The sequence below is a fragment of the Geotrypetes seraphini genome, chromosome 1 (assembly GCF_902459505.1).
Source record: "Geotrypetes seraphini chromosome 1, aGeoSer1.1, whole genome shotgun sequence".
Lineage (NCBI taxonomy): Eukaryota > Metazoa > Chordata > Amphibia > Gymnophiona > Dermophiidae > Geotrypetes > Geotrypetes seraphini.
In genome coordinates, this window is record NC_047084.1 from 294,065,540 (window position 1) to 294,089,002 (window position 23,463).

A 23,463-nucleotide genomic window follows, 5' to 3' on the forward strand; every position below is an offset into this window, starting at 1 on the left:
TTGGTTATATACCGTATTTTCTCGCATATAACGCGCGCGTTATACGTGGTTTTTATGTACCGCGCATACCCTTGCACGTTATACGCGTGAGCGCGTTGTACAAAATTTTTTTTACATAATTCCCCCCCCCCCCGCAGGACGGCTCGCACCCCCACCCCGAAGGACCACTCGCACGCACCCGCACCCCCACGGACAGCTCGCGCGCACTCCAACCCACACCCGCACCCTGAAGGACCGCTCGCACCCCCACATCCTCCTGACCCCCCCCCCCATCATGTAGAAGCTCCTACCGGTGTCCTGCTGCTTCCTCTTGGCAGTCCCGACACCCGACACGATCGGGGCAAGAGGGAGCTCAAGCCCTCTTGCCCCAGCCAACCGCGGCACCCCCGACACGATCGAGGCAAGAGGGTCAAGCCCTCTTGCCCCCCCCCCCCGACTCCCCGACACGATCGGGGCAAAAGGGAGCCCAAGCCCTCTTGCCCCGCCGACTCCCCAACTCCCCGACAATATCGGGCCAGGAGGGAGCCCAAGTCCTCCTGGCCCTGGCGACCCCCACCCCCCCCGCTAGTTGTTCGTGCCAGGAGGGAGCCCAAACCCTCCTGGCCATGGCGACCCCCTACCCCCACCCCGCACTACATTACGGGCAGGAGGGATCCCAGGCCCTCCTGCCCTCGACGCAAACCCCCCTCCCCCCAACGACCGCCCCCCCAAGAACCTCCGACCGCCCCCCCAGCCGACCTGCAACCCCCCTGGCCGACTCCCACGACACCCCCACCCCCTTCCCCGTACCATTGTGTAGTTGGCCGGACAGACGGGAGCCAAACCCGCCTGTCCGGCAGGCAGCCAACGACGGAATGAGGCCGGATTGGCCCATCCGTCCCAAAGCTCCGCCTACTGGTGGGGCCTAAGGCGCCTGGGCCAATCAGAATAGGCCCGGGAGCCTTAGGTCCCTCCTGGGGGCGGGGCCTTGGGCACATGGTCAGGTTGGGCCCACCTGGGGGCGGGGCCTGAGGCACATGGGCCCAACCCGACCATGTGCCCAAGGCCCCGCCCCCAGGAGGGACCTAAGGCTCCCGGGCCTATTCTGATTGGCCCAGGAGGGACCTAAGGCTCCCGTGCCTATTCTGATTGGCCCAGGCGCCTTAGGCCCCACCAGTAGGCGGAGCTTTGGGACGGATGGGCCAATCCGGCCTCATTCCGTCGTTGGCTGCCTGCCGGACAAGCGGGTTTGGCTCCCGTCTGTCCGGCCAACTACACAAAGGTACGGGGAAGGGGGGTGGGTGTGTCGTGGGGGTCGGCCAGGGGGGTCGCGGATTGGCTGGGGGAGCGGTCGGAGGTTCTTGGGGGGGCGGTCGTTGGAGGGAGGGGGGTTTGCATCGAGGGCAGGAGGGCCTAGGATCCCTCCTGCCCGTAATGTAGTGCGGGGTGGTGGTAGGGGGTCGCCGTGGCCAGGAGGGTTTGGGCTCCCTCCTGGCACGAACAACTAGCGGGGGGGGTCGCCAGGGCCAGGAGGACTTGGGCTCCCTCCTGGCCCGATATTGTTGGGGAGTTGGGGAGTCGGCGGGGCAAGAGGGCTTGGGCTCCCTTTTGCCCCAATCGTGTCGGGGAGTCGGGGGGGCAAGAGGACTTGAGCTCCCTCTTGCCCCGATCATGTCGGGGGTGCCGCGGTTGGCTGGGGCAAGAGGGCTTGAGCTCCCTCTTGCCCCGATCGTGTCGGGGAGTCGGGACCGCCAAGAGGAAGCAGCAGGACATCGGTAGGAGCTTCTACATGATGGGGGGGTCGGGAGGCTGTGGGGGTGCGAGCGGTCCTTCAGGGTGGGGGTGCAGGTGCGGGTGGGAGTGGGAGTGCGTACGAGCGGTCCTTCGGGGTGGGGGTGCGAGCGGTCCTGCGGGGGGGGTGTGAATCGGACGTCAGGGGGGGGCATCAGGCTTTCAGAGTGGGGACAGGACTTCAAGGGGGAGAGGAGAGGAGAGTCGGGGCGGGCGAAAGGAGAGTCGGGTTGGCCAGAGGAGAGTCGGGGTGGGCGAAAGGAGAGTCGGGCAGCATGCGCGGTATATGGGTGTGCGCAGTATATAAAAATTTCTGTACATAAATGTGTTTTTTGCATGCTATACCTGTGTGCGCGTTTTACACGGGTGCGCGTTATCTACGTGAAAATACGGTAAACTATTTAAATTGTTATTAAGGTAATGATTATTTTTCTCTTTTTCATAAAATACATTAGGAAGTTGACAAATATGAATGATTAACCTATTTTACCTCACAATAATTTCATAATTATTTATCAACCGTGTTTCCTCAAAAATAAGACCTACCTCGAAAATAAGCCCTAGTTAAGGTTGATCCCCGAAGCCACCCCAACACTCCCCGACTCCATCCCTTACACTAGTGCTGCCTGATTTGCCAATCATTTCTCCCTTCCTCTCCTCCACCCCAATTCTTCCTCTTTCCTTTCTCTCCCCCCCCCCCCATGTGCAGCATCTTTCCTCACCTCTCCCCACTGGGGCCAGCCTTCCCTCTGCAGCGTCTTTCTCTTCCTCCCATCCCTCTGTGCAGCGGAACCCAGGTACTCTGAATGGGCTGCTTCACTGCCTTCTCCGCTGCGTCCTTCCTTCTGCCGCATCACTGATGACATCATCAGTGATGTGGCAGAAGGAAGCCACATGGCAGAAGGAAGGCCCCTGCGGTGAAGGCAGGGAAACAGCCCGTTCAAAGCGCTGCCGCTGCTGCTGTCCTGGATGCTTCGGAGTGGAGGTATGTCAGGCTCACAATGGGAGGGTCGGTAGGGTTCCGCTGCACAGAGGGATGGGAGGGAGGGTTAGACACTGCAGAAGGAAGGCTTGGCCCCAGCGGGAAAAGCTGCAAAGCAGCCCGTTCAGAGTGCTCCCGCTGTTTTTGGAGGCCTCAGGAGCTGCTGCACAAGGGGATGGATGGGTGAGAGGCGAGGAAAGATGCTGCACATGGGAAGGGGGGGAGGGAGAAAGGAACGAGGAAGAATTGGGGTGGAAGAGAAGAAAGGAGCGATGATTATTGTACATAAAAAAAATAAGGTATTCCCTGAAAATAAGCCCTAGTAGTGTGTTTTTTGTGAGTACAAATTCATATAAGACCCTGTCTTATTTTCAGGGAAACACAGTATGTATTTTAATAATATATAATGAAAAAAGCGAGGTTGAACAATAGACTTCTAATAAGAGCCAGGAGAATCAGCATTATCACTTTATTATGTGAGAAATGCATACACACTGTAACCTCAAATCTGACACAGTACCGAGTTTCAGCAAACACCTGCCTAAGGGGTCAAAACACAGCACTGGAGGGAGGGAATTGGCAGGAGACTGGAGCAGAAGCACTGGAAAGAGATCAACTTATACTCCTGTTTGTGGTACTGACCTCTTTGTGGTATAAATTTATTTGTGAGATTGGACCCAGTGTGTTTTAACCCCTGAGGCAGGCATTTCTTTCGCCAAAACACTAACTTATCGGGTCTGAGGTTACTGCATGTATTACATTTCTCACATAATAAATTGACTTAATGCTGAATCACCTGGCTCTTATAGGAAGTCCATTGCTTTTTCCCACTTTCTTAATTGATTATTTTCATGAAATTCTTCTCCCTGTTGGACTTTTGCTTTCTAATAGTATAACCAAATCAGTTAATTTATTAATCTGAAAAGATAATACCAGCAAGAATGAGTCTGAGTCTTTCTGCAGAAAACCATGATTCATGTCAAGTCTTTCTGATTAGTGATTTAAATCAAATCCACCCTGCTACCAATGCAGCTTTCAAGACAAAAGATTTGCCACTACTGCCTGAGATCACAGCTAATACCTCATCAATATTTGTGATACATGGAACATTTACTTTTAACTGTATGATTTATTAGATTTAATTACAGTATGTTTTAAAATAAGAATGAATTGTTTCTAAAAGAAAGTATTCTATGCATTACATACCTCAGTAATGAAAAGAGTCCGAGGATCAATAATGTCCAGGAAGTGTCGGAATCTTCCATTGAAAGTAGTCTAAAAAGAATTTTTTTTTTAAAGTCAGTTTGTAAAATAGCCCTCAGAATAACGCAAATATATTTTGGTTCTTGAGATGAAAGCAACATATTGTGTCTGTAAATCTTTATCATCAAAATTGTGCATTTATAATCCACATTTATCACAAATATTCTAGTTAAGGTAGATTACAGATGTCATAAAATCCATACAAAGATAAAAATTCCTTCTCAAACACAATAAATTAAAGTCCAGAAAATTAATTAACAACCAAATTTGTAGGTTATAACAAAAATAGAAATAAACAACACAAATAATAAAAATTTCAGGATTGTAGAAAATAAATTGATCACTTGAAATAACAAAATACTGTATTTTTCGCTCCATAAGACACACCTGACCATAAGACGCATCCAAGATTTAGAAGAGGAAAACAAGAAAAAAAACATTCTGAACCAAATTCTCCCTGCCAGGCTCTGCACCCAACCCCACACTCCTTGCCAGGCTCTGCACCCTGTCTCTGTACCCTGTCCCCCCTCTGGTGGTCTAGTGGTAGGCCGGGACAGGGCACAGGGCAGGCCAGGCCGGGCTAGGGGACAGGGCAGGCAGGCCTAGCAGCCTAGTGACAGGCAGGCAAGCAGGCCTAGTGACAGACAGGCAGGCCTAGTGGCAGGGCAGAGCCCCCCACTCTTCCACCCCTTGACAGGGCCCCCCCAACCCGAGGCAAGCAGGGTTCCCCCTTACCTTAACTCCTCCAGCAGTCCAGCATTGTAGGGCAGGAGCTTTCAGCCTCCTGCCCTTCTCTCCTGATTTCTCCCCCCGAGTGGCACCAGCAGTAGCAGAGCGGCAAGCAAGCAGGTGTGAGTTTTTCGCTTCCTGCCTTGTCCCACGCAGTTGGGACATCCATTCACAGAGCGGAGTGGGACAAGGCAGGAATTGAAAAACTCGCATCTGCCTGCTTGCCGCTCTGCCGGTTCCGCTGGGGGGGGAGAAAGCAGGTTAGAAGGGCAGGAGGCTGAAAGCTCCTGTCCTACAGCGCTGGTCCGCCATTCACAGAGCGGCAAGGCAGGAAACGACTTAGGCAATTGCTGTTCCCTCCCGACTAGCGTCGAACATACAAAGCTAAGTATTCTTAGCATATATTTAAAATTATATTTAAATTAATAAGTCTTAAAAATATTTATAAAAATATCTATTGGTCCGATGAGGAATGGGAGCATAAAGCCAGACACAATGAAACTACTTGAGTGTGTGGTGGCCCGCTGAGGACCTTAATGCATTGTTTAAGCCAGATAGAATGAAGTTTGGCAAAACGGTAAGATAACTACTTACTGTGGCTGTACTGTACTAAAGAATCATTTGTAAACACATCCCTTAATAGATGGAAAGTCAAATATCTGCAAACCCCATGTAGGGCATTTTCTAGTAGCAAATTCAAAGTGGTCAAGAACATAACTAGGTACAAGACCATGTAAAGACTTAAAACATATACAACCAAATTTAAACAATATTCTCGTCTCAATTGGCAGCCAGTGCAATTTTTGGTAATATTTTGTCAAATGGTCGAATTTTTTCAGACTGAATATCAGACCTCTTGATGTTTTTCTTACAGTAATCGAAAGTGTTTAGAATAAGTGACTGTATCAATAGCCTAAAGGAGAAAAGGTCAAAATATGGCCTAATTGTTCGAAGCTTCCATAACAGAAAATAACATTTTTTAACAAGAGTATTAATGTGAACAACACATGACAAATTTTGATCAAAGTGGATTCTCAAAATTTTAATAACTGGTAGAATGTTATCCCATACAAATTTATGGAATCTTCCTTGATCTTATTTGAAGGAGAAGCCAGGAAAAATGTTGTTTTGTCCGGATTAAGTTTCATTCTGAAATCTTTCATCCATGTTTCTACAGCTTCTAAAATAGTGAGTATGAATTGTAAAGTATCCTTTGAGAAAGCTACAGTCGGAATTATTATTGTAATGTCGTCTGCATAACTGTAGAGCTTAACTCCAGGGGAGGAAAGCTTAATTCCCAAGGGGGCTAGATACAGGATAAAAACTGTGGGAGATAATGGGGAACCCTGGGGCATCCCACATCGATTTTAGGAGAAAAAGAATAGTCAGAATGAACCTGGTAAATATGACTTTCCAGGAAACCCCTAAACCAATTAAGGACATGGCCAGATATTCCAATTGCTTCCAAACATCTCTGCAGTATTTGATAATCTACTAAATTAAATACACTGCTGAGATCAAACTACATAATCAAGGCATTCATGCCTACACTGAATTGTTGGTGAAGATAATCAAGAAGAGATGCCAACTCTGTTTCAGTACTGTGAAGTGAATGAAAACCTGATTGGGAAAGGTGTAAAATAGAAAATTGATCAAGATAGTCGAGTTCGATACTCACTGTAATTATATACCATTAAACCCTTTTTTGATTTTTCTTTTAAACTTCTGGTACAATCTTTATTATTGAGTCTTTTGGATTATTGTAATATTGTATATTTAACAATTCCCAAGAAAGACATGGTTAGACTCATACTCATTCAGAATACAGTGGTTAGAATGATCTATGGTCTTAAAAATATGATCATGTGACTCCATTCTATTGTGTGTTGCATTGGCTGCCAATGGAGGCTCGTGTTTTGTTTAATTTGGGTTGCTTTTGCTATAAGGTTATGTATGGTACCACTCCATTTTATATGGTTAATAGATTCTCTCTAGCATTGTATAAAAATAGTAGAAAGTCTCATGCCCTGTTTACTTTTCCATCAGTACAGGGCTGTAAAAGCAAGAAATTTCTGGACCATACTTTAGCATTCCAAGCAGCTTCACATGACAGAGAATTTCGATTGTTATTGCTTGGAGCCTGTTCTTATAAACATTTCAGAACTCAACTGAAAACTTATCTCTTTTCAAAATACTTGGTCAAATAATTTATTTCTGTCATTCTTAAATTGTCTTTAGTTTATAATCTTTTGTAAACCGCATAGAACTTATGGTTGCGCGGTTAAGAAGCATGAAGTTATGTTAATTACGGTACTAACAGTAGATATTGGATATTTTGGATCCTTAATTATCGGAGTGATTAATTATTATATGATCTAAATTTATAGGAAAATTGCCATGTTGTAATAATGAACTAATTAAGGTTAGCACATCTATATTAAAGTGTATTGGTGCAGTTCTTAATATTGCTGAAGGACAAATGTCTAAGAGACAATGAGATTTTGCGTATTTATTGTATAATTTGAAATGGTCCCATTTTGGAGTTGTAAATTCATACCAATTTAAATCGGCACGAGAAAAGTTTGCAGCAAGAGAAAACATCTCAAAATCAGAATGGTCCTTTCCTGAGTCAGTACTTCTCAGGTTATGTAATTTTGAATGAAAGTGTTGAGCCAGTTCAGTTGAAGGAGGAGGATGATCTTGTGGGGCCTATTTCAAGTGGTTTTACTTCAAAAAGTGCATTGACTAGTCTAAATAGTTCATTAGTATCTAATATATATTGGTTCCTATTTTTGAAGAAGAATAAATACATCTTTTTTCTTTAATTTTTCTTTTATAGTTCTTAACTTTTGCCCTCCATGCTTCCTTATCCTCAATTTTTCCTTGGAGTAGAATAGAGCAGAAGATACATTTGGGGTAAACTCAAAGATCTCAATATGTATATTTGATTTATTTTTATTTCTTCCATTAATGCGTTACACATACCTCTACAAGCTCTAGGAGACATTATGGAGGAAGGGATTAGAAGAGGGTAGGGAGGTCTATGGAGGGCAGGAAAGGAGTAGAGAGGAGAGAAGTATGTAGAATATTTCATAAAAATTCCTAATTTTACAGATAGGAGCACCATCTATGTAAATGATATGTAAATGAATTAAAGGAATATGTAAAAAGGAATAGAAGGGAGGAACCGTTAAACAATAGAATTCAGTTAATAAAATAAAAAGGATAGGGGTAAAAACAATGGAATAAAATTTAAAATAATTCATAAACTGGAAGAGAAAATTGAAAAACAAAATCAAATAAGTCTGGCAGAAGTCCAATTTCTGAAGCAGCTCTGTTGCCTCAGCATATTTTAAATAATCCCAACGGCAAACTCCGTGCCACATTAAAATGCATGCGTAGTACAATAGAACCGTCAAGCAGCGAAGCGTCTCAGTGCACGATATGCTGTCGGCATTCCAGAGCAAATGGGAACTGATTTCATTGGACCAGGGTCCAAGCCAGACTTCAGAGATAAAAGGGGTCAAATAGGAGAAGGGAACTAGGGGCTGAAAAAAAGGGATAGTTTGGAGAAGGGGGCTGGAGCTGGGGTCGGTATTGTAAAAAGGGAACATGTGAGAGGAAAGGAGCAGGGAGCTGACAATGGGGATGTATAAGAGAAGGGAGCTGGGGGCAGAAAGGGGATATGTGTGAGAAGGAGGCTGCAAAAGGGATATGTGAGAAAATGGGGCTGAGGCTGGAGGCTGAAAGGGAAAAAGATGGGAGAAGGGGACTGGGGGGATAAAAAGGGGTTTGGAGCTGGAGCTGAAAAAAGGGGGCATGTGAGGGAAAGAGGCTTTATAGTTTCACAGTTTATTTAATTTTTTGATTAAACGCTCATCCAAAGGTACAAAGCGTTGTACATAATAATTTAAAATAGCTGGGAAACAAACAATATAAATTATTAGACATACACAGATAATTATTCATCTTATGACCGGAGAACAATGGGGAAAAAAGGGAAGAACTACAATTTCTTATAAAGAATACATATAAAGGAGAATACAATAGGAAAGGGGAAAAAATTAAATGAAGGGGGTTCTTGGGGAAAAAAGACCTGGTGTAGGAAGCTGTTAAAAGAAGACAGTTCGATAATACTTCAATACATAGGAAATTGGAACAATTTGAGAATTTTAATAGACATTTAAATCTTCATATCCTAAATTTTCCACAAATCCCGGGTGTGTTACCCCTGGATTTAATAAAAAGATATCTGATTGAAAATTTAAAAATTTCTTCAAATTGTATTCCTCCAGTAAATAAGATTTATTATTTACCAAATAAAGATTCCCGGAGGAGAAGAAGAAGAAAAAGGAAAAAAGACAATGAGATAGATTTTGCTAATTTGACTGCTCTTCTTGAACAAACAATAACAGCTGACACTGATAGAGCTATGCTCTTAGTATCATTTGTATTTGAGCAAGATGTTAACATGATTTTGAAATTGTACTTTAAAAATTCTCAAAAACTATTTGGGGAACAGAAAATATGGATTTATCCTGATGTTGCTAAGACCACTCAAGAACAGAGGAAATAATTCCTTTCTATGCGTCAAGAGACTATTAAATTAGGAGCTACATTTCTTTTAGCATACCCCTGCAAGTGTTTGGTTAGGTACTTAGGAGTCAAATACACTTTTTTTCTCCAAACCACTTGAAGGAGTTTATAGATGTTAAAAAAATCGTCAAGGAATGATGATAGAGGGGTTTTGGAAGTAAAGCAGTTATTTAGATACACTAAGGGGCTCATAATCAAAAGAGAAAAACGTCCAAAAACCGGCTTAAATCGGCACTTGGCGAACATTTCTCAAAAACGTCCAAGTGACGAAAATAAAAACGGGTTTTGGACGTATTTCTAAACGACCTAGGCTTTCATAGTGCCGCTCAATGTCCAAAGCTAAACGGAGTGTTTTGGGAGGCGTGTTGAGGGCGGGAGTTGGGCAGGAAGTGGGCCGGCTTAGACTTAGTCGTACAGCATGTAAAACCGAAAGTTTTACAACAGAGCTTAGACGGAACTTGGACGTTGTGACTTAGACCATGTAAAACATGGTCTAAGTCACAAAAATCCACCTAAACTCACCAGATAAGCACTTCAAACACATAATACAGACCCACACATACTACCTCAGTGATAAACCAACCCCCTCACCCCCATAAAAATTTTATTCACAACTTTAAATTTCAGCCTCCAAACCATCATCACCTGGCCGCCTGGCATAGGAAAGCCTAGCCGTCCAGCCCAGAGGCAGCTTAAGTCATCCTGGGAGTGGATTAGGGACCATAGAGAAGAGGACCTATGTCCATAAGTCCCTGTAATCACTGCATTGATACTGAAACGTGCACTGCCCTATACACCCCCAAAAGCCTTTTTTACTGGCATATAAGAAGCTCCTGAAGCCATAAGGGCTATTGGGGTGGTAGATAAGTGGGTCTAGGGGATTCTGGAGGTGGTTTGGGGGGTTCATCATGACCTATAAGGGAGCTGTAGGGAGCAGAAGCAATGGCACCCTTTTTATGAAGTTTACAGCAGTGCCCTGTAAGGTACCCCACTATTTAGGTGGCATGTCTGGGTGGTCAATCCATCACTTTGCAGACCCCTCCCACGTCCAACAGGGCTTGCTCTAGGCATTTTGGACTTGGACGGAAATGTGGCATAAAGATGGATGATTTAGCAGCTTGGACGATCAGATCGGCAGGACGTATAATTAGACGATTTTTGAAAGTAAAAAAAAGTTGGACATCTCTTTCAAAAATATGTCTTAGGCTCTTTTTAACTTTGGACGACTTGCGAGATGGACATAAACGGACTTAGATGTCCCTTTTGATTATGCCCCTCCACGCCTTTCTAAGTTAACTAATTTCCTTTTTTTCACCTCATCTATAGTTTGACCACTCTCTCCAATATAGTGGTCTAAAAAGGGGATTAAGATGGACTGATATTTTAAGATTGATTTTCAACGCCTTGATTTGATTTTCCTCCCTGTGTTTAATGGAGCAAGATATATTCTTGTAAAGTTGTATAATTAGAAATAAATATAATAAAAAATAAAAAAAGAAGACAGTTCGGAGAAGAGGGCTGGAGCTTGGGACTGCAAAAGGTGAGTTGTGAGAGAAGGGGTCTGGGTCTGGATTTGGGGGCTGAAAAGGAAGACAGGTGTGATAAGGAGACTAGCGCTAGAACTGAGGGCTGGAAGAGCAGGTATAAGAAGGGGGTTAGGGTTGGGGGCTATAAAAAGGGAATGTGTGAGAGAAGGGAGCTACAAAAGGGGACATGTAAGAGAAAAGGATGGGACTGAAGCTGGGGGCTAAAGATAGGAGCTGGAAGAATAAGTGAAGATGCAGAAGCAAAGGTTGATGGGGAAAGGGGGAATGGAGAGGGAGTTCTATGGAGGTGAAGAACAGAGAAAGGGGACAGATTTTTAAGTTGGGGAAAAAAGGTGGAAATAGGGAAGGTAAAAGGGGAAATGGGAGCCTGAATATGGGGGTAAGACATAAGAAGAATAGCCATACTGGATCCAACTAATCTATTCTAGCACCCATTAATGTAACGAGCTTAAACACTAGTGTAGTATAAATATGTATGAGGCAAGTCTCTTTCAATTGAAACTCTAGAGTTAAGAAGTGTTGGGACTCAGGAGTAATCTAAGGAAATACTCCTTTTTACAGAAAGGGTGGTAGATGCATGGAATAGTCTCCCATTAGAGGTGGTGGAGAGAAAGTCTGTGTCTGAATTTAGGAAAACATGGAACAGGTACATGGGATCTGTTATGGAGAGGAGGAGATACTGGATGCCATAGATAGGCCATTTGGCCTTTATCTACCGTCATGTTTCTAAGTAACTTAATTGGTTAATAGGCTTAATCAGCAACAATTAATTAGCACCTCATAATTGCCATTAATTGGACTTTATTGAAAATTAGGCACCAACTTGAAAAACACGATTCTATAAAAAGTAGACGCCTAGTCCAAAGTGCCTACCTAAAAGTGAGCATAGTTAGGGGGCAGATCATGTCAGGCACCTCTTTTTGAACTAGCGCTGGTTAGGTATCTTAGGCACAGGTATTTAGGCAAAGAAAACTCTAATATAAATGCAGTGTGCCTAAAATTAGAACACCTAGCAACACCTAACATTGCTTAGGCACAATCGAGCATGATTCTATACAGTGCACCTAACTTTTATAGAATTGTGCTTAGCGCTGCACTAGTCAGCGCCAATTTTTAGGCGACCTATATAGAATGGGCCCTGGCTGTCAAGAGCACTATTTATTTAAATCAGTCATAGGCATAAAACCTTCACTAGTCAAATATATCAATCAAATTAGTAATACAAAATGTGCTGATCTTGAACACTTTACTCTGTTCCCCGATGTTAGACAGGGTTTAGCCATGGTGAGACCTCATCTGGAGTACTGTGTGCAATTCTGGAGGCCACATTACAGTAAAGATGTGCGCAGAATTGAATCGGGTCAGCGGACGGCCACCAGGAGGATCTCGGGGCTCAAGGGTCTCTCGTACGAAGAGAAACTGAACAAATTGCAGCTCTACACTCTCGAGGAACGTAGGGAGAGGGGAGACATGATCGAAACATTTAAGTACCTCACGGGACGTGTCGAAGTGGAAGATGATATTTTCATTCTCAAGAGACCCTCGGCCACAAGAGGGCACCCGCTCAAACTCAGGGGCGGAAAATTTCATGGCGACACCAGAAAGTATTTCTTCACAGAGAGAGTGGTTGATCATTGGAACAAGCTTCCAGTGCAGGTGATCGAGGCAGACAGCGTGCCAGACTTTAAGAATAAATGGGATACCCATGTGGGATCCCTACGAGGGTCAAGATAAGGAAATTGGGTCATTAGGGCATAGACAGGGGGTGGGTAAGCAGAGTGGGCAGACTTGATGGGCTGTAGCCCTTTTCTGCCGTCATCTTCTATGTTTCTATGGTTTCATGGCAAAAAGCCACTGCTTCAGGACAATAGGACTTGTATATAAATTGATAGCTGTTTCTCACTCCTCTTCACTATTTTGATATGCGTTATCATCCACACTGTCAACTATTTTACTACTTGTGTATTATTTGAAAGTTGACTGTATTTTATACATTATGCACTGCTTGCCTTGTGCTCAAAGTCAAAATGGAATTAAAAAATTATCTACGGACAAGCTCGTTACCAGTATTTATAAGGTCATATAGGTCTTCCCACTGCCTTACATGCAGGACCAACACAAAAAAGCAGGCAGCTGCTCAACCACCAGAGGAATGTTCCAGCATGGCCTTGTCCTGGTCATCTGCTGTGACATTGAGGATTTCTTCATACCCACAACTCATAATTTTGAAGTGGGACTCTTCCCTCTAGCTGGAGGAAGCAGCCATTTCCTCTATTTAAGGTTGAGATGTATTTTTAAAATTTTAATCTATATAATGGTGGGGGGGAGGGGAAGGATCTGTTCCTGATGTTACTATAGCATAGTATATTTAGACAAGGTGCTTTTATATGTTGAGCCACACTTAACTGCCTCTGAATTTATCTGTGGTGATTTTTTTAACCACAACGTAATTTATAATCAATAGTTTGTAGTTGCATCCTTAGCTCTATGAGAAAACATGGATACCAAGAGCAGAAGAGAAAGCTGACAAGATAAACTGCAAATGTAGGTGAATTCAAGAGAGGCAAAAAAAAAAAAAATCCCTGTCAGTGCACATATACTTAGCACTGTGTAGTACAACATGGAGAGTTACAAGCAGAATTACTAGCAAAGATGCACGTTTGAATGAGTCAAAGTTTTCCCAGAGGCACGACTAGTTCTTTAGCTCTGGGATATACCCATTTTTCAATACAATGTGTGGCACTCTACTAATTATCGGCATTATTATCCAGCAGACAAACGACAATCATTCTTTGCAAAGCAGAATGCTCCTGGGTCTGTGCCCCTCTAGTCCTGCCAAGATCACTGAGCATCAGCTGCATTGTCTGTCAGAGCGACGGCACAATATGTCTCTATTTTTTTAAATATAAAGTATGCTCACCATTTCTTTCCAGATCTTACATCATGGTTCATGGCAGCATACGCATGTAGCTACCTCACACAACATGAAACCCATGCATTATGCCACCAACGCCAAAAATAACAAAACAAAGCGGCTGCCGTAACTCGGAAGTGGATGAGTTCAGCAATTAGCAAATCTACAGCTTTGGCAACTCTTCTGCCAACTCTTCTAAGCTCATGGACATGCTTGAGGCAAGATATAACAATCTCCTTGGAAGCAAGACATCCTCAGGGATTAGTGTTTTCCTGAAGACAGTTCAAATGGATTTAATAAGCAAAGGGCTCCTGCTTTAAAGACATATAATTATGTGTCACCTAAACTCACAGTTACAGTTCTCTTAAGAATTATTAGGCACTTCTGTTTACAGTATAAGAGGGAGAGTAGTTGAACTATTAATTCTCTCTTTGCTATGGTCTGTTTGACTTTGGATAGGTCATAGTATCACCTCATGCCTTGCTCAATGGTGACTGGATCATGCTGACAAAGACTTCTCTCTCTACTCTCTTCCCTTCAGAAGATGCGATGTACTGCTGTAGTGTCAAACTCATCGGTCATCCTAGACCCACATGACTCCCCCATATAATCTGTCCCTGTCACTTTAAAATTCATAGGTTCCATTAAAATCATCCTCTAGAGCAGTGTTCTTCAACTGCCGGTCCGCAAGGCCGGCACGTGCATCGGGCCCGAGACTGTGTTCTTCAGCCACTGGCCCGATCGATGCGGTGTTAGCTTTGGGCCGGCTCTCTCTTCCTCACTGATGCAGTGTACAAAGATACAGGCAGTGACTCCTACGCACATCCCGCGCCTGAACCGGAAGCTTCTCTCTGACGTCGCAACGTCAGAGGGAAGGCTTCTGGTACAGGTGCAGGTCATTTGAGGAGCCACTGCCTGTGCTTTTGTGCACTGCGTCAGTGAAGAGGGAGCCAGCCCGAAGATAACACCTGGGGCGGCATAAAACAGCCAAAAGTTAAGGCACAGCATGGAAGGAGGGAGAAAACAAAGGTAGGAGGGAATGGTTTGTTTTGAATGCACTCTCTCCATGCTGCAAGACTTATGTTCCTACGTTTAACTTGCCTCGGTAGGAATGGTGCAATAAGAAGTAGTGGAAGGGGCCAAAGGTGGGAGGGTGAGAGAGAGAAAAAAATGGACAACAGCCAAACTTTGCTGTAGCTCCAAGACCATTTGTGTTCTTCCAATGTAGTCTTCATGCCAAAAAAGGCTGTGTATCCCTAATCTAACACCTCTGTAAAACTTATGATAATAATAATAGCTTTATTTATATCCCATCATACTTTTTAAGTTAAGGTTTTACTGTTTTTTTACTTTCACATTGTATGTTAAGTACTGATGATTTTATATTGTATTTTATTTCCTGATTGTCCAGCACTTCTTGTTGTAAACCTCCTCAAACTATTATGGCTTTGGCGGTATATAAGAATAAAATTATTATTATTATTACAATAAGAGGTGCTGTAAGGAGAACAGCGAGGTAACATCTATTAGATTTGGGAGGGGGTAGATAGACAGTTATTTGGCAAGGTGAGATAGGGTAGGAAGAGGGAATTTGGAGTGCGAGATAGGTGTTGAGCAGAGTTGAAGGGTCAGATAAATGTCAAATAGGTGGGTTTTTAGTGATTTTCTGAATGAGTGGTATGTTAGTGAGTTCAGAATTAGGTCACTTAAGGTGTTGTTCCAGAGCCCAGCTTGAAAGGAGAGTGTCCTGTTGAGGAATCTTTTATATTTGCATCCTTTGGGAGAAGGAATTGTGAACAGTAATGTTCTGCGTGAAGAGCGGAGTTTGTCCTGTAGGGTGAGGTGTTTCAGGAGGTAGGTGGGGGCAGTGCCAAAGAGAGTCTTGAAGCAGAAGCAACCAAATTTGAAGATTATTCTGGCCTCGATAGGTAGCCAGTGAAGTGGTGGGGTGATGTAGTCGGATTTTTTCAAGCCAAAGATTAGTCGAATGGCTGTGTTCCGGATAAGTCTCAGTTTCTTGATGGTTTGTGAGATCCTATGTAGATAATGTTGCAGTAGTCCAGTGAGCTTAGGGCCGAGACTGGACCAGCAGTCTGAATGATGTGAAATCAAAGTATGGTTTTAGCGTGCGTAGTTTCCATAATAAGTGGAAGCATTTTTTATAATTAGGATGTTGGTATGGGTTTCGAGTGTCAGTTGCTGATCTAGGGTGACTTCTAGGATTTTGATGGTGGGGTTAATTGGGAAGTTTCTTCCATTTAGGTTGATAGTAGATTCGGTTGGTTTGTTGGGGAGGCTATAAATATTTTGTTTTTTTCTGGGTTTAGTTTGGAGTTTGTTGCCCATTGTTCTACTTGATGATGGATGAGATGAAGTGTCTGGTTTCGGTTGACAGAGTATGGATAGGGACGATGATTGTGATGTCATCTGTGTAGATGTAAGATTGGAGGTTCAGTTTGGATAGTTTCTGACCTAGGGAGGATATGTATAGGTTAAATAGGGGGTGGATAAAGGGAAGCCTTTTGGCATACCACAGGGGTTTGTCCAAGCCTGTGAGTAGGTTTGCTTGCTAATGACTTGGTAGGATCGGTATTTTAGGAAGCCATTGAACCAGTTGAGTACTTGGCCCGAGATACCAATGGCATCCAAGTGGCTGAATAGGATGTCATGGTCCACCAAGTCCAAGACGCTGCTAAGGTCGAATTGGAGTATTAGTGCGTGTTTCCCTGAGCTGAGTAGTTGTGCGATGTGGTCTATGATGGAGGTTAAGGCTGTTTCGGTTCTATGGTGAGAGCAGAATCCTGACTGTTATTCGTGAAGATTATAGAATTTATCTAGGTAGTTCATAAGGGCAGCATTGATCAGACCTTCCATCAGTTTGGTGAAGAAGGGAATGTTGGCTACTGATCTGTAGTTGGATGTTGTTGATATGGGGTCTTTGCGGTTCTTTACAATGGATGATATAAGGATGTGTCCAAGATAAGTTGGAAATTCGCCATTTGCCATTAGATGGGAAATCCAGTCGAAGAGCATGGCCTTGAAGGGGATGGAGGCTGTTCTCATGATGGTGGGTGGGCAGCTGTCTAGGCAGCAGGTTTTGGCATATTTATTATAGAGCTTGAGAAATAGGAACCAGTTAGGGGGGGGTCAAGTGGCTCCAGTTCATGTCTACCGGGATCGAGTCAGAGTATGTGAGTGTGGTTGTTGGGAGGGGGTTGGATGGTGGATTTTGGAAGGAGTCTCTGAGGTTGAGAACTTTTGACTTGAAGTGTGAAGTTCTCAGCAGTTGGTAGTTTTGTGGAGGAGAATCTTTTGTAGTGATCAATTTCAAGTAGTGAGTTGATTAGTCTGAAAAGTTATTTGCTGTTCATTGTGGGGGATCCTATTTTGTTGGAGTAGAAGGTTGCTTTTCCTTGGTGGTTCTTTTGTACTCATGGATTTTGGATCTCTATATTGCTTTGTCCTCTTCCTTCTTTGTTTTGTTCCAGATTCTTACTAGTTGGTGTGCTTTTCTTTTAAGTGTAGTTAGTTCCACGTCGTACCCACTATGTGTTGTCTTTTTTTTTGCCTTTCTTTAGTGGAGCAATTTTGTCTAGGATCTGATTGCCGATGGTGGCCCAGTTGGTGTTGAAGTCTAGTTATGTATTTGGGTTGGATAATATATTGAAGTGGGACCAGAATTCTGTGGGATTGAGGGAGGGTCTGAAGGTTGTTGTTGGGATAGCCTTTCTATGTTTTGTTGATGTTTGATGGTGTGGGTTGCTCCATAGGATTTGGAAGTTGGCCCTCAAGTGGTCTGACCAGATGGTGTCTGTCCAGGTTACATCTGCTAGGCTGATGAGCGAGGAGTGAGGGTCTTTAGATGAGAAGGAAATTAGGTCAAGGCAGTGGCCTTTCTGGTGGGTGGAGGTCGGGGGGGGCGGAGAATCCCAGGGATGTTAAGAAGGAGATTATTTGACAGTTGGGGTGTCTTGTTGCTCTAGGTGGAGGTTGATGTCACCAAGTAGCAGGTTGTGTTTGGCTTTGGACATGTTCAGTAGGAGAAATTCGGAGAAGTCATCACTAGCATTACTCCATTTGTTGGGTGGGATATAGAACAGAGTGGCATTCAGGTTGGCAGTCAGGTCAGGTTTCTTGAGGTTGCAGGTGAGAATTTCCAGGTCTTCAGTTGTTTTGGAGTCAGTGGCCTAGAAGTTAAAGTGGTCTTTAAGAATGATGGCTATTCCATCACCAAGCTTATTTTCGCAAAAGGCAAGTTCGAACACGTCTCCCCACTCCTCTCCAAGCTTCACTGGCTCCTAGTATACTCCAGAGTCCTCTATAAATGTGCCTGCTTAGCCTTCAAGATCCTACATGGCGTCCTTCCTCCCGTTATCCCACTCTTTTGGAACTCCTCAAACCCACACCCCACTAGACCCTCCCAAAAACTGAAACTATCTTTCCCCTCTATAAAAGGTATATCCCGCGCAGGAAAACTTGGAACATCCCTCCCCTTTAGAACCACAGAACTCTGGAACAACCTCTCATCCCCACTCAGAAATTCAAGCTCCTTCCAATCCTTCCGCAAACACTTGAAAACTTGGCTCTTTTCAAAAATCTAATCACATCCCGTTCTCTAGCACCCGGTCCCTCTCTATCTTCTTAGTCCCTCTCCTATATCCCTTCATTGTAGTTCCTTTCCTCTTAACTTCTGTAAACCGTACCGAGCTCTGCACTTGTGGAGATGACGCAGTATACAAACCTAAGGTTTAGTTTAGTTTAGTTTTTGAAGTTTTTGGAGAGGGGTAAATGGGGTACATGTCACAGTTGCCACTGTAAATTTGTTGTACTTAACGATCACATCTTACTGCTTAATTCACACATTCCACAAACAGAGCACTTCCTAAAGATTAATTACCTAGGAACAGCATAACTGGGTAGTCCCCAGTTCCCGAGACACACGCAGCCACTCAAGTTTCCAGATTAGCCACAATGAATACGTATAAGACAGATTTGCATATAATGAAAACTGTAGATGCAAATCAATCACACGTACACTCACTGTAGCTAGCCTGAAAAATCTGAGTGGCTTAGTATATCCCAAGGTTTAGATTGTAAACCACTGCCTTTGAAACATTATTACCATGTTCAGGGCAGGATTAACGGTAAGGGATCCATTGAAATATAAATATATTTTAAATTGCCAACAAATAAGGGCATCCCTTAGTTCTGACTGCAGCAGACCATCAGCAGAGGAGGAAACAGCAAGTAAGAAGCACTGCTGATTCTTCCTGCTGAACAGAGGACAAACAGAGAGAGGGAGAACAGTTGGCCAAAAGTTGCTTTGCTTTCTCACCTGCAACTCTGCTTTCTACCAGCAGCTGATGTACTAGGGCAAAAATATATCTTGGGAGCTATTGAATTAGCATATCTCAAAAGACTCCTCATGAATGTTTGGGCCATATTCTCAGACTTAAGGAACTGAGACTTAAGGGGCCCAGATGCACTAAACTCACCGAGCATCTAACAATCGTTGCTAAACCAGTTTGAACTGATTTAGGGACAACCTAATTTGCCAACCAATGTACACAATGGCTCACTGCATGGTTTTCCGTGCATTCATACATTCTCCAACTCTGGAGATGGAGGATGTCTGGGTGGCCATGATCTTTGCAGGGAGAGGGGTGGGAGTGTGGAAGGGTTTAGGTGGCGGAGGCAGGCATGAGTGGGCATCCCTCCTGTCTCTCTATTTGAGGGGGGGGGGGGCCATCAGGGAGACCAGTATGAATTTTTTTAAACGGAGACAAGTATAGTGCATATGTAGCACACACACAATACTTATGCCCATTTAAAAAAAATAAATAACTAAAAAGGTCTTCCTGCCCCAATCAGCTGAGCGGCAGGAGGCTGCTTCAGGTCTTCCCCTACTGGCTCTGCACACGTGTTAAAGTTGGTTTTCCAATGACTGGTGAGGTGGAATTACAGCAGTCCTCTGCAAAATTAATTGGCATAAAAATTCACTGAAAAGTCAATCACCGTTTTTAAAAAAAAAATCAGACAATGTTAATCGGCCCACAGTGACGCACTCAACTTGAGTGACTATTTTTAGTGCTTCCGGATCCGAGACAGGAAGAGGCCACATTTATGAATCATAGGAACATAATTTTTCCAATGAAAAGTAAAATTGGAGTGACAGCATTTCATTTGGCCACCTTCTTGAACACCTCTAGAGCTGATAGGCACAGCAAAAAAGGTTAAATACAAGGCCTTCTTGTTTCTTTTCAAATTATCCTGTCAGTGACATAGTGAGTGACCGGCACCCCTCCCCCACCCTACCGTGTGTGCATGCAACCGTGCCCCCTTCCTCTTCTTTTTTTAACTTCGGAGCAAGCAGCAAAGAACTTGCTGCCCACGGCAGCTTCAGAGCTCTCCAACATCACTTCCTCCCAGAAGTGACGTCACAGACAGCGCGGAAGTGGGCAGTAATTTCTTTGCTGCTTGTGCTGAAGTTAAAAAGGGAAGGGGAAGGGGTGTGAGTGGAAGTGGGGGGCAGAGAGGAGGAGACGCCCTGAGGAAGACCACCCCCTCGCACCCCCGCTTACTATGCCACTGTATCCTATTGTCCTTAAGAATTTAACATATCTTGACTGTAAGGTAAGAGGAGGGGCACAGGAGGAAGGGAGGGGCAGAGAGGAGAGGTGTTGGCGCCCCGAGGAAGACCGCGCCCAGGGCGGACCGCCCCCCTCATACCTCCCTTACTATGCCACTGTATCCTGTTGTCCCTAGAGTATAATATGGCTTGACTGTGCCCATTAGCTCCAACATCCATTTACTATCAAGCAAATGCATTTAGTGGAACTGCAAGACTCTTCCCATTAAGTCAAATGGCTTCAAACTACTATACTAGGTGAGCACAGCACAGGAATAATGTCCTTGGACTGAAATGGAGTTAGACATGGCTATTGATATTGCACAGATGATAAATCTTTACAGTAACCCTTGACAAATTCATTATGCATCTTTTACAGGAACAAATATGACAAATATGACCGCTCTGCCAGACAGATGGAGAAGACTCATTGGCTTCTGCGACAAAAACAGTAAAGGCTGAACTGTCAACCTTTGCGCAAGAGATAGCACCTTGCCCTTCTATTGGTGCGCAGACATCTTGGAGAATTCCTGGCTGAATTCTTAAAGTCAGTGAACAGGAGGCGGCAACATCTGCAGAGGAGGATCTACTGGTGTGTGCAAAGTCAGCCAGTCTCTGCCGACATTTCCTTTTCCTAAGCCAGCAGGGGCATCTTCTCCAACTCACAGTGGCTGCAGAGGCAGTTTATGCAGCCTCTTTTATGGCAGCAGGAGACATCCTGCCAGGAGGCTTGCAAGATAATAAACAGAAATAAAATAAAGGAAAGGAAAAATAAGATGATGCTTTATATAGATATAATTTAAATAATTGTGATATTTGTGAAAAGTGTTCTTTGTCTCCTGCAAGGAAGTATAATTTTATGGTTTGTAATGTTATGTGAAAAAATACTACTTTATTTTCCACTTTTTTACTTTGTCTAATTTAAAGGTAATAAGCTGAAATAAAACAAACATCCCTATCACACTGCTTTATCCACAATGCTGACAAAATGTCCTGAACCCAGACAAAAATCAGACAGTTTTATCTGCAACATGTTGCAAAGTAACAAAAGTGATAAAAGGAAAATTAATTTTAAGAAACAAAGAAAAAACATCAGGTACAACTGGATATACTCTGAGAAGTAAACCCCTATACCGTACAGCGATTTCCTAAAATTATTGTGAATAGTTAAAAATATATATATAAATAAATAAATAAATAACCAGCATGCTGGAATAAGACAGATTTCAAATTTTTTTTAAAAAAAAGGCCACCAGAACTTCATTATTATTCCATTGATTCTGAACAGAAACTGGATAATGTCAAAACCAATTTTGACGAATGAACTGAGGAAATATGACCTTGTACTTGAGTATTTGAACAAGCTGTTCTCACAAAACCATAGACTTACAGATAAGAACAATAGGGTCCATTTTATCTTCCTGTAAATCAGCAGAGGGTGATTTCTGGCTTTCTTTCACATCAGTCATGTGTTACACTTTTAAAAGGTCTCATCCACAAAAATTCCAACTCATTCTCTCTCCTCCCTGCCCAATTAATACTACATCATTGCAAAATACACAGGAATGGCATCTTTCTACAGCAGACTAGAAACACCGACCTATAAAGTTAGTAACTTAATTACAATATAAAAATAAATTGTTTCTTAAATATTCTACTTTCTGAAGTCGTTTGGGGAAGGGAAACTAAGTTATCCCAGAAAAATTACTAGCTTAGGGAAACATTATCCCTACTACCGAATACCCATTAACACTTATATCAGAAATTTATATCGTCATGCTATTCAAAGATTAAAAATAAATGTAACAACTGTATACTCTAAATTGTGATGGAGCATCAGACAGAAATCAATTCGAATCATCAGCGCCTACACTCGCACAGGTACAAACAGATCCAAAGAATCAGCGGCTGCCCTGATCCTGCGACCAATTACACGAAAGGCCAACGAAACTGACGCACCAGCCACCCAATCAAAAACCGTGGCAAATCCCCATTAGACCAATCACTGCATACAAGGGAGGAACCTGGGGGCTCCACAGCGGGGAAGCTTCTACAAGTTATAATAGGGGAAATCTAGTGCAAAAACAGAAACCGTTAAGACATCAGTAAATGCAGACGTCCTCTAGCTGAGCTCTTCCTCTAACGCCTAGTGCAGCAGTCACAGTGAAAAAATAAATAAGACGAAAGGCTTTAACAAAAGCTTGAAAGATAATACTTTTAGCTTTTCCTAGTTTATATTACCTGCTTGAATCGGGGCTTCCCGAGCTGAAAAGAAGGATATTCAGTAGAATCCGTCATGGCGTCAACTTATCGTTCTTGCATCTGTGTAATTATTTCCCAAACAAACTTTGCAAAACCTTGACCTGAAGCAGCTGGAAGACTAAGTGGGAAGCTGGGAAATGTAGTTTTCTGTCGCAGCAGCAGCAGCGTAAGCAGGAGGCTCTCTCCTGAGATGTCCATAGAGATATTACAGTCCTCGCGCGGAGAGCTCCGAGGAAATTCCAGCGGCGTGGTGACGTCTAGTATCGTCATAAAGGGGAGAGGATGCTGGGACGTGTAGTGTCTTTATCTGTCACTCCACCTATCAACTATGTGCTGCTGGGTTGTGTGTAGCAGAATTTGTCTTTAAGAACTCAGGGTGAGGTATGACGGAACGTTATTCTTACACTTGTACACTGCCTTACTTGGACATGTGGGCGGCTTGTAATTTATTAAAAGTAATATTATACCTATATTTCCTCATATTAAAACATAATTCATAGATACAAGCACAACTTATAACAAATTTCAAAACAGCTCATATAAGAACAAAATGAGCTAATGTAATAACACCATAACACCCAGTTAAGACTCCAACAAGGAAAGGTTGGGGAGGGTGTGCTCCTAAGTAATTGTATGCCTACAGGTTTTCTTATCAGCAAACTGATGTCTAATCACACCTGGTTGCCTAGAGAGAGAGAGGGAGGGACGAAGGAAGGAGATTTACAAGGTGCAAGACACTGTTTGTACATGCATAAAGCTAACACTTTTGAAC

The 23,463-nt window shown here is 43.5% G+C and overlaps 1 protein-coding gene across 6 annotated transcripts in view; it reads right to left on the reverse strand.

Moving 5' to 3' along the window:
- Positions 1–22,977, reverse strand: part of SFXN5 (sideroflexin 5) — a 534,682-nt gene extending 511,705 nt beyond the window's left edge. For 2 of the 6 annotated variants that reach the window (XM_033953624.1, XM_033953617.1), the window contains exons 1-2: positions 22,671–22,974; positions 3,959–4,027 (exon numbers count right to left, since the gene is read on the reverse strand). In XM_033953624.1, coding sequence (XP_033809515.1) covers positions 3,959–4,027; positions 22,671–22,727 — 126 coding nt within the window. In that variant the 5' untranslated portion in view covers positions 22,728–22,974. Of the gene's footprint in view, positions 1–3,958; positions 4,028–21,819; positions 22,338–22,670 lie in introns of those variants that run through there. The other 4 variants (XM_033953601.1, XM_033953609.1, XM_033953646.1 and 1 more) reach the window with 4 other exon arrangements.
- Between the last annotated feature and the right edge of the window lie 486 nt (positions 22,978–23,463).